This window comes from Benincasa hispida, chromosome 9, assembly GCF_009727055.1.
Source record: "Benincasa hispida cultivar B227 chromosome 9, ASM972705v1, whole genome shotgun sequence".
NCBI classification, from domain to species: domain Eukaryota; kingdom Viridiplantae; phylum Streptophyta; class Magnoliopsida; order Cucurbitales; family Cucurbitaceae; genus Benincasa; species Benincasa hispida.
In genome coordinates, this window is record NC_052357.1 from 1,524,659 (window position 1) to 1,543,290 (window position 18,632).

The 18,632-nt window shown below is 36.4% G+C and overlaps 1 protein-coding gene and 1 non-coding gene across 2 annotated transcripts; one reads left to right on the forward strand and one right to left on the reverse strand.

The window, feature by feature from the left end:
• Nucleotides 1-9,040: 9,040 nt before the first annotated feature.
• On the reverse strand, nt 9,041-9,112 carry TRNAD-GUC. Its single transcript has one exon. It is a non-coding gene; the product is annotated as a tRNA-Asp (tRNA).
• A 1,235-nt stretch (nt 9,113-10,347) lies between these two features.
• Nucleotides 10,348-12,872, forward strand: LOC120086217 (probable 2-oxoglutarate-dependent dioxygenase AOP1). Its single transcript, XM_039042756.1, has 3 exons — nt 10,348-10,727; nt 11,664-11,991; nt 12,630-12,872. Exons 1-3 carry the CDS (start codon nt 10,348-10,350, stop codon nt 12,870-12,872), a joined length of 951 nt encoding a protein of 316 aa, XP_038898684.1.
• The last annotated feature ends 5,760 nt before the right edge of the window (nt 12,873-18,632 follow it).

An 18,632-nucleotide genomic window follows, 5' to 3' on the forward strand; every position in this document is an offset into this window, starting at 1 on the left:
GGGTCTTTAATGATAAAATCTCGTCATTTTTAGAGAAAACGCATGGAATTACTCGAACACTATCAAACTCATGAAAAAGAATGTTTATTGCTAAAATACTGCGGCACTAACACATGATATTGCAGGATCTCAGCAAAAGTCTAACGCATGATTAAGAAAAGTGTCGCAGGCAAAGTCTAACGCATGGGGCATGCGTCGAAGGTATTCAACGCAAGGAAGATTCATTGATTCAGGCTGTTTGTGTCAAATCACCACTTGCAAGCATGGGCATCTACAACGGGTGGCATCTAAAAAGCATCTGAGTGTCAGCGGCTGACCAGGGTATGGAATTTAATGCTGCCCATCATCAAGTTGGAGAAGACCGACGCCTATAAATAAAAGAAATCCCACCAGATGAACGAATCCTTTTGATCTTAATCTTTTAGCTCATTGCATAATTCTGAAATTTTGAGATCGTAGAGCTGTGTTGTGGTGTCGAGAAGAACAAGAGGGAAGAGAACCACCACCATCGTCGATCGAGGAGCGGAGAAAGTTGAGCTCGAGAGAGACATTTCTTCCAATTCTTCCATAAGTGGTTGTACACGAACTAGAATTGAGCCAAAGAGGACAAGAGATTGTACTCTGTGGCTTGACTCTTTTCATTTCATCCTACTTACCGATTTCATCTTTTCAGTTGATTAAGTGTTGTTTTTGTAAAGACAATCAGTTTCTTTATAAATTCACATATTTGATCTATCATACTTCGCCATTGTTTATTTCTTGTTTTATGTTGGATGCATCTATAACTTCATGCAAAATTCCATTTCAAAGCTTAAGCCAACTAAATCAATTGGTAAAAGCAGCTTTAGCTTAAATTATTCGAGAGAATAAGTAAGCCAGCATCAAGTTAGAAATGCGAGTACATCTAGAGATAGACGCACTGGTGTTTTATTGCATCTTGTGATTGACGCATACATCCTAGAGATAGGTATTGTATGATATTCGCATTGAGAAATGCCGAATAGAGTCTAACGCATAAACGAAGATAAACAAGTCATCTCATTTGCCTCATATTCTTGTTCGTGTACATCTAACTTAGATCGACGCATATCACTTGCATCAAACTCCATTTTCCACATGACCCCTTATCCTGTACTTGACTCGTTTGTATCTTCTTACACACACACAGAGCAGCTTAGTGGATGATGCCAATCCACTATGATACAAGCCATTTAATCACTATGATTTCCTTACCTATGACAAAGCTAATGTTTCTCATAAACTTATCTCTTATATCAAAGATTCTTGTGGCCTTTAAATCAACAAAAACTTCCTCATGCACCCATCACCAACAATCTTTAGCTATACTTCACCTTTCCAATAGCCGCATCTCGCGTGTGTTTTATTAGTTCAAAATTTTCTAGTGGGATTCATTTATCTATTAAGCACATATTAAATATATAGTTGAGTTTTTCTTTCTTTCTTCTACATGTTCAGACATGGGTAGGGGATCAAATACCTTTCATTGGATTACTACTCTTTATATAATTTGATGAAAGTGTTTTTACAGTACTTATGTACATTCAAAATGGTATAAGATTTATTAGTCGCATTATGGTGACTTGTTTAACTAAAAGTTGTTGCAAATATACTATTTCTTTTAGAATAGATGATATTATTATACAACAAGAAGAAGGATCTCACAGCCCAGGATCAGGGCATCAAAGTAACAAAGCACATGCAAAGATAGGGTAATAAAATGCAAACAAAGCCAACAAGAAAAGACCTGAGCAAACCAAACATAACGTAAAAAACCCCCAAAACACTAGGGAGAAAGCCAAAGAAGAGAAACCAAAATCCTACAATAAGGGACAACAGCAAAACAGAGAGCAACAGCAAGTTCAAAGAGAAGAAAAAAAATTGTAAACATGCTAGATAAGACCAAGAAGATCAACCCGCCAGGAAGTAGCTCGAGCACGAACTGTAGAGACCATAAGGTGAAACAAACATAACACCGCCCACGAACGACCTCCAGCAGCTGTGCGATTACGACTCCTGGCCAGATGATGTCGTCAGATGAAGGCCACGCCAGAATTACATGGAACAATCCTTACTACACACCCCTTACCCGACCCCACTCATCAACACAACCAACTCAACTCGACATCCACCCGCCACCCGATACAAACAAACCCAACTGACGCAACATACCAGACCATACCTCTCTCCTAAAACCCACACTCAAAAAATAAATGATCCCCAAAAACTTCTATACCTTCCCCACACAGAAGACACCCCCCCCTCCCCCTGACAACACACCCCAACTTCTCAACCAATTCTCTCGTACCCAACCTGTCCCTCATAGATAACCACGCACAGAAGAAGTGGCACGGAATATTCACCCCCTGGCCCACAAAATACTAGCCCAAAACACCTTAGGACGATCAGGACGCAAACTCTCCCATGCACTTCCGATAGGAAACCGCCCACTAGCACCCGGGCTCCCCAAAACCTAATAATCCTCTTCTTTCTTCACCCTAGGCCCCACCTGCCCTAAAAATAGACCCTAAGTCTTAAGCAACTCCAAGTTCACTATAGGCCACCTCCAACCTCCCTTACTATCTAAGAACTCCGACAACCGCGCCTCCAAACTAATTCCTACATCATAAACAACCGTAGACCCATATGAATCCAAAATTGCACCCCCCGGCAACGTGGATCCCACCAAACAAAAAAAGACCGTCCATCGCCGATCATTAAACGAACAAGATGCGTGAATCTATCTCTACAACACAAGATAGCCCTCAAGCACCAAGACCTCCAATCCTCACTTCGAACAACCCATAGAGACCGCCCACGCAAAACATACGCCTCCACCCATGCCACCCATAATGAACTCGATTTAATTAAGAGAAGCCAGAGCAGCTTCATTATAGCACCTTGATTCCATGAAGCCACATGTTTCTCACCCAACCCCCCATTCCCCCCTCAACGACAAGCACACCACACTTCCCTTCCATAAATAAAGACGTAACAGATGGTCAACCTCATGAGTTACACACACAGGCAACACAAAGATGTTACACCAAAACACCTGAAAAAACTGTAAAACAGACCTAACAAGCTGCAACCTCCCAGCAAAAGAGAGAGATAGCGTCGCCCAACTTCTAATACGAGCTGTAATCCTCTGTATTAAAGGCACACAATCCACAACCCTCAACCGATCAGCCAATAATGGTAACCCCAGATACCTAACAGGCAGCGAACCAAGAGAGAATCCCATAAACGCAGCTAATTCTTCTACCTCACCAGGCTCCACACCTGCAACAAACATGGAACTCTTCCCAACATTTGCAACTAACCCAAACAATCTTGCGAAATCTGCCAGGACTTACCTCACAAACTCCAAAGAATCTCTTTCAACTGCACAGAAAATCATCAAATCATTTGCAAAAACCAAATGAGTCAGGCCAACATGCTCACACCGATCATGGTACCTAAATTACACATGAGGTTTATTCAACAACCTACACAAGACCTCCATCACCATCACAAACAAAAAATGAGACAACGGATCCCTATGCCTCAACACCTTCCTACCAGGAAAAAAAAACCCCTCAAGGGAACAATTAATCATCACAGAGAACGTAGTGACGTAACACAAGCCCTCACCCAACTGACAAACTGAAGGGGCGTACCTATAGCCAGCAACACACCAAACAGAAAATCCCAATTGACTGAATCGTATGCCTTCTGAAGATCTACCTTCAACATACAACGTGGATTTCTTCTGCCCTTCTTGTAGCCCCCCACAAGCTCCTGACAGAATAAAATTTTATCGAAAATTGACCTACCAAGAACAAACACAGACTGGTTACCACTGATGAAAGAAGGCGACCACAACCTCAATCTCTCAGCTAAGATCCTCGAGATACACTTATACACAATATTGTAACAAGAAATAGGGCAAAACTCTTCCATACGTTCAACTCCCCACCTCTTTGAGATAAGAGTAATAGTAGTAGAATTAACTCCTCTAGGCAGGTAACAGGACTAAAAAAAGTTCAGCACAACATCATAGAAATCATCCCCAACCACACTCCATGCAGCTCTATAAAAATCCACCGAAAATCCATTAGGCCCAGGAGCCTTCCTAGACTTCATCGATAATAAAGCCTTCTGAATCTCATCCCAACTCACTAAACTACCAAGCGCCTCCATCCCCTCCTCGGACCAGCTGAATTGCACAATATCCCCAATCCGGGCAGTAAGATCCCTATACCTTAATGGCTGAGACCCCAAACTACCTCGAAAGAACTCAACCACCACCCCTGCTACTCTATCATGTATCGTTTGGCGCGTCCACCCAGCATTCACAACCGTAAATAAACAACTGCAACTACGACGAGATCAAACACAACGATGGAAAAAAGTCGTGTTCATATCCTCTAACTCCAGCCACCTCACCCTGGCCTTCTGCCGTAGCGACGCCTCCTCAAATCTAGCTACTAACTAGAACACCTCAGTGGCCCGAGCCGCCTCTGCACATACCGACTTTGAGTGAAGATCCCTCTCCACCTCAGCCTGAGCAGCCTCCATAATCTGCCTAGCCACCTGCACCTCCTCAGATAACATAGAGATACGCCTACCAAACGATGCACGTAAAACCCACTTCACTGCCTTCAAATTTCGCACAAAGCTAACAATGGGAGACACATCCTCTAACCTTCTCCACACTGACTTGATAGTATCAATAAAACCATCAGCCTTCACCCAATGAGAAAAAAAGTGAAACGTAGGAGGTGGCCTACTCATCATCTCCCCCGTAGAAACCAGAAGAGGGCTATGTTCAGAAATCTCCCATTGACCAACCCTAACCTCCAATTACGGAAAAGCTACCTTCCACGCCTTATTAGACAAACAGCGATACAACCGGCATAAGATACCATTCCAAATTTTACTAGTCCAAGTAAACCAGTTACCTGTCACACCCAACTCAACCAGATCCGCCTCCAACAATGTCCCATCAAACTCCTTCATCTCCCTCAAGCTAGGGCAACCTCCAAAATTCTCCGAACTACTACGAATAGCATTAAAATCCCCAGAACAACTCCAGGAAGCTGCCATGAGGCACACATATCAATCAAATGAGACCACAAGTTCCTCCTTTCACTCACGTGATTTGAGGCATACACAACACCAATATGAACCCTGGCACTAGATACAATATCCTCCAAGGTTCCAGAAATGAACTGATCCCCACTAACATCTATAAGAAAATCATAGACACTTTTCCGCCACATCACCCAGATCCTCCCAACTCCCCTCTCACTATAACTACACATACACCTCCAAGCATCACCAAACCTTTCCACCACCATATCAAAGTTCTCGCAACAACCCTTGTCTCAAGCAAACAACAAAAAGTAATAGAGGAGGAAGCCAGGAAGTCTACCACCACTCTACACTTGAAAGGGTCATTCAATCCCCTAACATTCCAAGAACACCAAATCATGAATCTTGCAAGAAATCACACCTACCACCTCCCACTGGGCTTCGCCCAAACTTCCGAACATCCCCTCCATAATAGACAACGGATCAGGATCTGTCTACACTAAAGCCAATGCCAACGAGTCTCCCCCCTCATCACACAAAACTTCAAACTGATTACGTTCGTCAACATGCTTTATAAAACCCGTAATTCTAGGGAACCCATAAACTACTCTACTCCTCAAGGGTGTCGAACCCGGTGACCTACTATCACCCCTGTGCCCTACCCCTCCTCTATCACGCCGACAACGACTAACCATAGTAAACTCGTCGTCACTCCTCGCACCTCTATTCCCAACCATTGGGCTAACTTCTCTCCTACCAATTCCCAAATCCTACCCCTTCCTCACACTCTCATGTCCCCCATTCTCCCCCAAATACCCCACATTAACTGCCACAATACACAATTCCTAACCCTTTGCCACACCTTGTTTCTCACACACAGCCCCAGTATGCCCAAAGGAACCACAACAAGCACATCTACGAGGTTTCCACTCATACACTACTGGAATAATAAACTCCGGATCCCACATTCTAATAGTGACTGAAGAGGGCAATAACGAATCACCATCTACCTGAACACAAACCCTCGCATACAATAATCGTTGTCGCTCTCTTGTTGCAACATCAAAAGAGATTGGTTTAACCATGACACTGGTTTACACTGCTAAACCCCTATCCATCCACAACTTCAGGGGAACACGCTCCAGTTTAATCCAGATAGGAACAGAATAAAAAAAAAAAAGTTTTAGGACCAATACCTAGAGACCATTTTCGTAATAAGATGGGTTTGCCACCCAAGTGCCATGGACCATTCTCCAGCACCCAATCCCATGACTCGGCCTTCTGAAATTTAAAGATAATCAACCCGTTTTCCAACAAGGTATAGTTGGCATCTTTACACGTCCCCAAATTCTCTGAATAAGGCGATAAAACAGAATACGGGAGTTTGGCATCCATAAACTGACCGACCAAAGATTTCTCCCACAAACACACACCTGCATCAATAATCTCTTAAGGTTCAACAATAACTTTGACATTTTCAACCAAAGGGGGAATAAACTCTAAATTTCCCTTCAAATTTAACCCAAGGGCCGCCCATGAACTTTCTCCTTTCACACCGGAACCGGAACCAACTGAACCACCCCACTCCTTTAACCAGTTTGACTTTGGACCAAACCCCTCCGCTAAACCAGTTTTGAGGATCGACTCCTCCCTCTCACGAGAACTCCGCTCGTCTACCGAATGACCCTCGCTTCCAATAAGGCTAACCTGTGTGACCTTCTCATGGCCTAACTTCTGCCCCCTCGAGGCTCCCAACTCCGGCCCAGCACCACACGACCCACCCTCCAAAGCCTCCACACCTTTCGACCCTGTCCCTGCTCCCCCTACATCAGTCCACTCCCTTCACCCAGCCTTATCCCACTCCCAACAGGCCCATTTACCCCAACTCCCTCAAGGTTCAACCCAACACCCCTCATAACTCGGTTTTCTTTCGAGTTCCCAACACCCTTAAAACTCTTAGACATACTCCTCACATCTGGACCTCAACTCCACTCGAGCCCAAACTCTTCTGCCTAACCACTAGCCCAAACCTAAACCCATCTGGTTCATCCCTTTCAACCTAATTTTCTTCTGACTCTATGATCAACCCTTCGACCGCTGCTGGATCACCCACTGTCAACCCCTCCCCCCAACCCCACTTTGGCCACACTCCTCGTATCGGACCCTTCACCCTTCTCAGAACGACCAACATACATCCCAAAACCCTTTGCCTCCGAAGAACGAGCACTCAATCCCGAATCGATCTCCGATCTAATCAGATGAATGGGATGCTGAGCAACTCGACCTCCATTCATCTACTTCAATCTTAAAGGGGACCGCTTACACACCATCTAACCTTACCTTCTAACCTCACCGTCCACATATCTAAACTCGCACCGTCCTCTACTTCTTAAACTCACTGTCTGCTGATGACCATAATGACGAGAAACTACTATAAGTCTGCTACTCTGTGCCCTACCTTCTTACCCGTAAACCTGCTACCTTCTACCTACCCGACCGAACGTACCTGTCGCGGAATAGAAGACGGCGACCTTCTTACCGTTTACCTGCTACCCATAAGACGGCGACCTTCTTACCGTCGGAACGAAGACAATGACAGTAGCAGATGACGACCGAATAGGCGAAGATAACGACGACCGCACTGAAACGGCTACTAGCAACCCTCGGGAGATTGACCGCCTCGGGAGATCGACGTCGACAACAACAGATGCCTCGGGAGATTGACCACTGCTCGTCCGCAACCCTAACAATATTTAATGACTGATATTCATTGTCATTAATTCATTACAAATATAGTATTGTTCTTTATTTTTCCCTTAATTATTAAGGCGTCGTTTAATAACCATTTAATTTTTTTTTTGAAAATTGTGCTTATTTTATGATCACCATTTCTTTATAAAAATCTTGATCTCTCTTAAGGTAATTAGAAATTGAATTCTAAAAAATAACTTTATTTAGTTTTTAAAATTTGAAATTTTGAAAATTGTTGTTAGAAATTAAAATAGATGATTAAACAAAGTTACCAGCTCGTAAGTAAATTAAAGGTACTGTTTATAAGTTTAGTTTTCAAAAATTAAATAAAAAATTGTTATCAAACGGGAAGTAAGGTGTTGATTTGTTAATATTTACATGATATAAAGTACACTAGTTTATAAAATGTCACCAAATTGAGAATAACTGGGATAAAATACCATTTTGGTTATGTTACTTTGAAGTAATTTGTTCACTTTATTTTATTTCCTTGCATGTTATGATTTTGATACAATTTAATTTTAAATGACTAAAGTTAAGATTTATTAAAAATACATAGGTTAAAATTAGATATTTAAAAATACAAGGTCTAAAATTGAATAAGTCTCAAAGTAGAATCACCAAAATGGTGTTTTAATTATATGTTCGTTTTGAAAGAGTGTTATAATTGTTGTAAAATTTTAGAGTACAAGAGAATACGGATATGAAAAATATAATATAATAATAATATATAATATAATAAATAGCAAAAAAATATAAAATAATAAATATAGATATAGATATAAAATAAACAACTTAAATAAAATAAAGAAATAAAGAAAATATGAAAATCATAAAAATGTCTCTATTTTTCCCAAAAGTTTGGATTTCTCATCCATTTTTTCCATCCTATAAAATGCATAAATGACCACTATTTATAGGAGAATTGACATGTAAAATGTGGCTATTAGGATAGTAACCATGTATAAATTTGTGACATATGAAGTAATGTATTTAAGGACACATGGTTGGGATGGACATCTATATTATATAATATTTATAACAATAATTAATTTTATTAATTATGTTTGTTGATCTCACTATTTTGGGGGGTACAAATGCCAAAAATACCGAAACAGAAGTAGTTTTCATTGATTTTCCGTTCAGACGAACCGTTTTGAGCAAAATTTAGTAGGAAGGAAAAAAAGCAAAAAATCGCCGTTGCCGGGGATCGAACCCGGGTCACCCGCGTGACAGGCGGGAATACTTACCACTATACTACAACGACTTGATATTTATACAATTGAAACGTTTTTTATTTATTATATAAAATTTTGAATTTCGTTGATATCTAAATATTGTAAAATCAGATAGGTTGTCTTCTAAGATTATTCGAGGTACACAGACCCAGACCATCACCGATATAAAAAAAAGTGAATATTAAGCACCATAGAAACATAAATAAATAAAAAAATGTATAATATAAGCAAAGTATATTATACACACACATAAATACAAAATCTCATTGTATTTTTTTTTAGTTAGATAATTGTGAGATAAGAAATTAAACCATTGACATCCTTTGAAATGATAATAGGCTTCATGTTTACTGTCTAAATTTATCAAGTAAACATAATGCAAAATAATAATAATAATAATAAAACTGTAATTATGGATACCCAATACGAAAATAACTCAATTAGTCAATTTTTAAAAGACAGAGGCTCAAACCCAATGTAGCCCAAATATCATATTATCCAATTTGACCAAGTTGGCTTATCTGATCGAAAGGTCATGATGAACATACATGACATTATTTATTGTCATTCTTTTATCTTTAAATTTAATTTAGGTCACACATCAATTCGTAACTATACTGTTATTAATATAAAATTATAATGACATAATAATTTGTAGTGGACCGAAATTTCTCATTTAACAATAAATTATTTCAAAATAAGCCTATGAATTTCCAACTCTCTTCTAATACATCTATTATAAAAAAGAAATATAAACATATTAATAAGCACATCACTGAATAAAAAATAATTGAGCTTTTCTATATTTATTTGATTGATTGTGGATCTATTAAGCCCTAGTTGAAATCAAGAAAAAAAATTTTTAAAATACAATAGTTTTTTTTTTCCCCTGATATAACTAAATTTTTGTCTTCATCTATTTGTCTAAATATTCAAGCACTATATTCCAATACGTATACAGATTTGCCCATGTCATGTTGATTTTGGTCATATTCTTTTATTTTAATAATCTTTTGTCAGAGAAAGCTAATTTAATTTAATTAATCAAGTATATTATCATATAAAAATATATTTCAACTAACCCCACAAATTAAATTTAACCTCAAGTCTACATCCGTGACCAAAAACACAATAATATATTTTTTTTCTTTTTCTTTTTCTTTGACGTTGTTTTAAAAACTTGTTTAAATTCTCTTACAAATAAGCCATCAAAACAAAATGAAAATTGGTAGCATTGAGTAAAGCTAAGGTCTTGTAGGACAGAATGGTTAATTCTGAAGCAAAAGCCAAAGTACTTCCCACTATAGATTTGTCAAAATTAGAGGCAGGTGGCACAGAAGAATGGGGTTTAGCATGCAAAGAGATGAGGCTTGGATTAGAAGAATTTGGTTGTTTCTCAGTGGTTTATGACAGAGTTTCTTTGGAGCTTCATAACTCCATTTTTGAAGCAACAAAAGAGCTTTTTCATCTCCCATTAGAAACTAGAATTAAGAACACTAGTGAAAAGCCTTACCATGGCTATTTTGGTGGATACTCTGTTCTTCCTCTCTATGAATCCATGGGTATTGACAATCCAATTGAGCTACAAGCAACTCAGAGTTTCGCTAATCTCATGTGGCCTACTAAAGAAAATAATCACTTCTGGTAATTCATTAAACACACACTTGACTTCTCTCGTCAACTATTTAGTTTCAATTTTATTCTTATGAATTCCGAAATGTCATTGAACTTCTATTTGTTTTTTGGTTCCATATAGATCATTGAAGTTTATAAAAATTTTAAAAGTTAACCAATCCATTAGATATAGAATTTAATTTAATCGCTTCAAAAAACCACTTTTAGCCCAACATAGGATGGAAGTAACAATTTAATCCATGAACTTTTTGATTTGTAACGATTTAACCCCTTTACATTCAATTCTGAATTTTAGTGCTTAACGATTTGTTCCACTACACTTTCAAATTTGTAACAATTTAATATCTATATAAAAAAATAAATGATGACTTGTTTTATTATTATTTAAAGGATGTAGACTTTTTAGCCTTATAAGTATATTGGTGTCATGCCTAATTAGTTAATTGATTGATCTACCTAATGCAAGAAATCTTATTAAATATTAACACAAATTTTTATAATAAACACTAAATAGTTATACATTTTAAAGTGTAAGAACTAAATTGTTACATATATAGTTCAAAGACTAAACTGTTGTAAACCAAAGTCTAGAGATAAAATTATTATTTCCATTGAAGTTTAGAGACCAAAAATTATATATATATATATGCAAAGGTATTGTAATTAATGTGTGGGGTGGGAGAATCGAACCTCAGACCTCAATTGATACCAATTTTATATTTAATAGGATCCTAAAACTTCAATTTAATGCCTATTAATTCCATGAATCTATATGTATGTATTGCTTTTGAATTCAGTGCATGATAAGAATGCAATGGATGTGTCAACCTAATTGAGATATCTGAATCCCTAGTGTACCTCATGATCCCTCTCTCCTATATTCACTTATTAAAAAAACAAAGTAGCTCCATGAATTTGTGAACACTGAGATTAATGATTTGACAGTGGAACTGTGGAACGTTTCTCAACGTTGGTAGCGGAATTGGAGAAGATGGTAACAAAAATGGTATTGGAAAGCTATGGACTATCGAAGCTTGTAAATGAGCCAAACATGGAGTCAGCCAATTACCTTCTTCGATGCTTCAAATACAGGGCGCCTGAGAAAGATGAAACCGATGTTGGTTTGCATTCCCATACAGATCTCACTTTCTTTTCCATAATTCATCAGCATCTCATTTCTGGTCTTCAAGTTCAATCACTTGATGATCAATGGATTGATATTCAACCCTCAGGTCATTGCTATTTTATTGTCATGGCTGGCGATGCACTCATGGTAATCCTAATTAGCCTCAATCCTTTTCTGTTTTAAGTCCTAATCGGATCATAAAAGAAATAAGTTTGTCTCGTGAAACCATGTGATTCTTAAAACATATAAATGTGAAAATATAAAAAATATCATTGAACTATATAATTGTTGGTTTCAACTATACTTTTAACTTTTAAGAATTTCATTTTGATCCTTATTAAAGTTTGAAGTTTATTTCAAAACAACTCTTGTTAAGCTTTATTTTACTGTTAAGTTCATACACATAAAAGTTTATACTTGTTTATGTGAACAAATCATATAAATACGACAAATAAAGACACATGCATGACACATTCGTGAAACATATATTATTATTTATTATCGTCTTCCCTCCTTTCAACCCTACATGATTGTTTGTTATTTTTGCTAGCCATGAATTTAACAAGAAAAGCCTTCAACAGTTATTTTCTAAGAAAAAAACAACTTCAAATATTCAAGGGTTAAAATGAAATTTTTATAAGTTCATGAGTATAATTGAAACCAGTCCCATACTTCAGGAGTATTTTTGATAATTTAACATTTCTAAAACGTAAATGTGAACTTTAAAACGTAAGAACTAAACTTATAATTGAACCGTTGATTGTATTATTATTGATGGGGTGTAGGCATGGAGCAACGAGAGAATAAGGTCTTGTAGGCACCGAGTGATAATGAGAGGAGAGGAAACAAGATACTCAATTGGGATGTTTTCATTCAAGAATGGGACGATTGCTGTGCCTGAAGAGCTTGTGGATGATGCCAATCCACTACGATACAAGCCATTTAATCACTATGATTTCCTTACCTATGACAAAGCCAAGGCTTCTCATCAAAATGTCTCTCGTATCAAAGATTATTGTGGCATTTGAATCAACAAAGCATCCATCATCAACAATCCTATATTTCACCTTTCCATAATCGTCAAATTTGTTGTTATAGGCTCAAAATTTTGAGTGGGATTCACTCATCTATTAAGCCTACAATAAAGGTTATGTTTCCCTTTCTTTCTTCTATAACTTCAATCGTATGTGAATTACTATTCATATAATTTGACTTTGATTAAAAAATAAGCATGTTCTTTGATAATCATTAGATAAAGTCTTTTTGCTCTTTCTCTCTTTACATTTTGGGTAATTCTTGGCCTTCAATAGAGTATCCATTAGTGTTCTTCCTCACATTGTGTAGCTTTTGTCACACTTTTGATTTCATATTCTTCAACCAATTCCAGAGATCCATATCCGATTTGTGTTTTTAAGTTTTCTTCCAATTCCTTTCCTTTCTCTTCAGTGGAGAGGAAACCAACTTTTTCTCTCTTCTAAAAGAGGACACCATTCATGGGCTTTCAGATTTTTCAATTATTTGATGTCGGTTTTCAACCGACATTGAACGTCAACTTTAATGTCGGGTTTTACTTATTTTTTATTCTCAAGTATCCGTTATTAAATGTTTGTCATGGTTTTGTTATCGAAAAAAAATTGCTTACACACGTGCAAATCAATAATATTTCTTTGTTACCTCTACATGCACAAAATAAAATCCTAATTGCTATAACAATATCTCAATAAGTCATAAAAGAGGAATTGAATAATAATTTAATTCCAAAACCAAGATAAAATATACTTTTGATCAAAATCAACTCCATATAGTTTAGACAACAAATCCTTACGTATCGACCATTTATGCATATATATTAATACGTTAAACAAGTATAGTATATATGCTAAGTTGTGTGCTAGAATTCGAAATAAATGTACTAAAAAATGGTTAAAATGTCTAAAAATAAGTATGAAGATAATGAGGAATGTCCCAACGATGCCTTCAATGATGCCAATTCTTGAAACCTAGAGACGTTTCTCTTACCTACAAAATAGGTAAACGACTCTTTGAACAAATAAGTAAAACACATCATATAATATTACCTTCGGTGAACAATAATAATAAAAAAAATGGTGATCCAAACAAAACAACATTAGTTTAATTCAATTTCTTGGTCTAAGCAATTTAGGTTAAAAATAATGATTAAAATGCCACAAGATTTGAGAATCAACAAATTAATGAAGAATGAATGATCTCATGAAAGTTATATAGTAAAACAAATAACTCTAATTGGTATATAAAAAAAGGGTGAGAACTTACTTTTTTGAAACTTTGTTGCGGTTAGAAACCTTGTTGCTCCCTTGAATTGCAAAATAAGGCTGATAAATTCCAGCGAGATGAGGGATGCATTCAAAGTGATTAAATCAGTAACACATAGACCTCCAACAATTCTGTATGGACTGAGATAATGAAAATTTCAAATTACCTTCCAATTATGGAAGTCTATCCCCTATTCTCCTAAAAGCTAATATTATATTATTCATATATGAGTATCAATAGTTACGAGGTAGGTTGTTTAACTTCCAATAAGATGCAAATAGAACACCCATATCATAAATAAAATTATCTCAGTACGTTAATTAGGTAGGTCTACACAACAATTTAAAAGCTCCCAGCTCGATAGGACAAGATCATACAACATAACTGAAAATAAAGGGCATAAAGACAGAAAAAGGCTCTTGATACTATAAAACATGAAAGTACCTTGAATCCTTCCAGACATTGAAGAAAAGAAGAAAAAGAAAAGGAGGGGAAGAAGAGAGATTGAAAAGAAACATCGTCCAAAGAAATTAACAGCTTAAAAAACAGATCTTCGACAGTCATCTTCTTTAACAACATCAGACGCCATAATCAAAACTCATTTAGCTCCCATGAACCTCACATTCTCACTTATCATTCTTAGTCTGTTCTACCTCCTCACCACTATCATCAGATTCACCTTCCTTTTCGCATATTAATAAGCTATTTGCTGCACTTTCACATTCCATTTATCATTAACACACAGATGAGAGACATCCATTTCTTTTTCTTTTCTTTTTTTAATCGCAAATTCAAATTCATTATTTTGAGAAAAAAAAAACAAGCAAGTACTCATCACCAGCTATATTTGTTAACAAATTTTGTTATATCATTCACAAGTTATTGTGACAAATATTAGTTTAGATAGTAAGTTCAAAGAAAAGACCAATTAATCAACAGCTTATACCATAGACAACGAATATATGTGTTCCAGCTTTTAGTTCGGAAACCTCACAAAGTTGAAGGCCTTCCAACCTCTTAAAAAAAGCAGCCTCTGGGTCCTTGGCCATTGTTAACTGCACTACCATGCATATTAATCAACCATCAGCAGAGAACAAACTTCTGAACTCTTGACAGAACATCCAATCAGACCACGATATCCGACCATACAATAAATTTGAAAAGAACAATTTACTAATTATGCATAGATGGTCTAATGACTAAAATATTTAACATTAACATACTGCATTCACAGTTGAATCCATCATGTATACTTGAAAGTGTAGACAATACATCCCAACATATGAAACCTTGCCATTTTTCTCGCTTTCCTCCTGTTCATGAAGATACACAAAATTTATTGTGAAGAGATAAATCAATCCCACAAGTATATAAATGGATTACAACTGAAAATTAAAAGTTGATGCATGTCCCAAGGGGCTTTTATGATAAAGTCATTACCATTTATACAAACAATACCTTACCAGTTATAGAAGACCTTGAATACTAAAAGTCCACAACAGTGCAACACCGTATAATAACTCCAGCTATCCTCTAAAATTCTAGATGCCAAAGCCCAAATGCAATGAATTGAAGAGGACTGCTTAAATAGGTATCATTTCAAAGGTTCATTACATTTAAACTCCAAAATATTTAGAAAAGTGCTGATACTAGTATAAGTTGTTTGTGTCAGTAGTGTTGGGAATGTCATAAAACCCACAGGTCGTAATCATGGAAACATATTCTATTTATCAATAAAAGTATTATTGAAGAATTTATTTAATAAAAATGTTGTTGAAATTGAAATTGCATTATGTTATAAAATCCAATAAACGAATCTATGCCAATAGTATGAATAATATGACTTTATGTAGAGACATAAAAAAGGATCAAGTTATAGTATATAGCCAAAAAGGTATATAAGTATATGGATGAGATTGGGTATCTTGTCCTAGGGACACTGGATGCGACCTACTTTGTATACTGATACAAACGACATGATCCTGAAGTTGTTCATGTGGAGATATGCGAGTAGAGGCATCCTATGAAAAAAAGTTTTACATAAGACCGGGCCATGAAATAGTTACTTTTCTTTATAACGACCGTTTACTGTTAAAACAGACTATTTCCATTCAATAACCTAGGGTAACTCGATCTTAATCCTAAGCTAACTACTAACTCTTGTTTATTCGGGATTATCCTTTGATCTGCATAGGTGAGAGTAGTTCAAAACACTGCTCAACAAGCCTCCCATTTTGGGATAAGACCAAATAGATACTTGAGGACATAGTCTTGCAAGATGGAATTCACTCCTACACATTTTAGGGTTAGCAGATAGGTTGTTCCCTTAAGTACTGATTCCTGGTCTTGAACAAAGGGGTCTCACCCTCTCATGTCCGAGACGGACATAGTTTATTAGTTAGACTATAAACCAATTGTTCAATAGAGGATCAATGGGAGCTTAAGAAGTAAAATGTATTTACAGGGGTAAAACGGTAATTTTGAGCTAACTGTAAAATACGAACGACCTGTGAAGGATTAACTTACTGATCATGGTTAAATCAAGTGAACAAAAATATATCAATAGTGAGGAGAGTGCAACCTGCTTGGTTTTATGTCCTAAAACTCATGGTTTGTAAACAATAGAACTTATTCTGAAAATTCAATAACAACTTATTGAATTTATGTATTGCTTATTTCATTTTAGAAATCCAATAAACCTAAAAGACTCATTACTATTACATGAGTACTTGAACTTTATATAGAGATATAAAAGTGGATCAGGTTCGAGTAAATAGTCAAAATGATCTATAGTATATGAATAAGATTGAGTGCCTTATTTTGGTAACACTATCGAATGCAACCTACTCTGTAGTTGTTACAAGGAGTTGTAAAGTGCTACAGACGATGTGATCCTAATTCGTACATGTTATGACATGAGGAGTGGGGGCATCTTGTGCAATGGGTTTGTACAAGATCGGACCACAAAATTAGTCACTCTTACTTTATAACGTTATTTACTGTTTAAGATTGACTATTTTAAAGCGATGACCTAGGTAACTTGACCTTAATCCTGAGCTAACTACGAACTCTTGTTTATTCGGGATTATCCTTAGATTTTCATAGGTGGGTTGACTCAATAGCACTGGCTCAATAAACCTCCATTTCAGGGGTAAGACCAAGTAGATAGCTAGGGATATAGGATGCAAGATGGAATACGCTCTTACCCGCTTTTAGAGATAGTAGAGAGGTTGTTCCCTTAAGTGCTGACTTGGGTCTTGAACAATGGGCCCCACCCTCTCATTGACCCGAGAGGGATTCGGTTTGTTGATCAGATCATAAATCAATTATTCATTAGAGGATAGGGACTTAAGGAACAAGAGGTAATCTCAGGGGTAAAACAGAAATTTGACCCAACCGTTATTACGAACAACCTGTGAAGGGTTGACTTACTAATTATGGTTATATCGAGTGGACATAATATATCTACAGCGAGGGGAGTGCAACTATGGGATTTAATGGAGTGACCCATCAGTTAACGAATGGTGTTAATTCGGTATAATGAGTTTAGCCAATTAATCTCGGATCGTTGGAGCCCATGATCTGTAGGTTCGTGAGGTCCCCCTACTAGCTTGTAAATGGATTAGCTTTAGAGTAGCATGATAAGTTAATTTGAAACGTTCAAATTAGAATTAAGAGAACTAGTAATTATATGAGATATAATTACGCGTTTAATTTTAGAATTAAACGGAATTGGCGAATTAATTAATATTTAAATATGATTTAAGTCTTAAATTCATTAAGGTAGAATTTGTGTAAAATTAATTTAATATTTGATATTAAATTAATTAGAATTAATTAAATTTTTTAATTAATTATTTATTGATTTTATTTAGAAAATTAATTTGTGAAATTAATTTTTATAAACTTAATAAAGTTTTCATTTTCCAAATTAAAATGGATTTTGGAAATCAATTTTATATTTAAAAATTTTGGAAAACACAAATTTGAGAAAGTTGGTTTTCTCCAATATCATGAAATAGCTTGTTCGTTGCTACCGTGATTTGCTCTAGGAGTGTATTGTGTAAAATAAATTGGAGAAATAAGTTCTAAGTATAAGTGATGCATTTATGCTTTGATGTGTTTAAGTAATTGTAATGCGTTGGGACGTCAGATATATGCAACAGAATGCACACAACTCCTAATAATGACGTTCAAGTTTTCCTAAACCAGACCCAAGTATAAATCTAATTTAGGTTCCTGGTAAGTCCAGGGTCGAACTCAGGGATTCAGTTAACCAAATGCAGACCTCGCGTTGTATCTACTGTAGGGGTTTTCCTAAATAAATGTGAGAAATGTGTTATTTACACTAAATTGTTGTGTCTGTGCAAGAGATGTAAAAGAGTTGAGTAGTTAGTGATGGATCATGTGATAATGGAGTTTAATGTAAGTGGACGCATTGGTCTAAAATGAATATACACAAACTAGGATGTGATATGGATGAGATGGAGTGA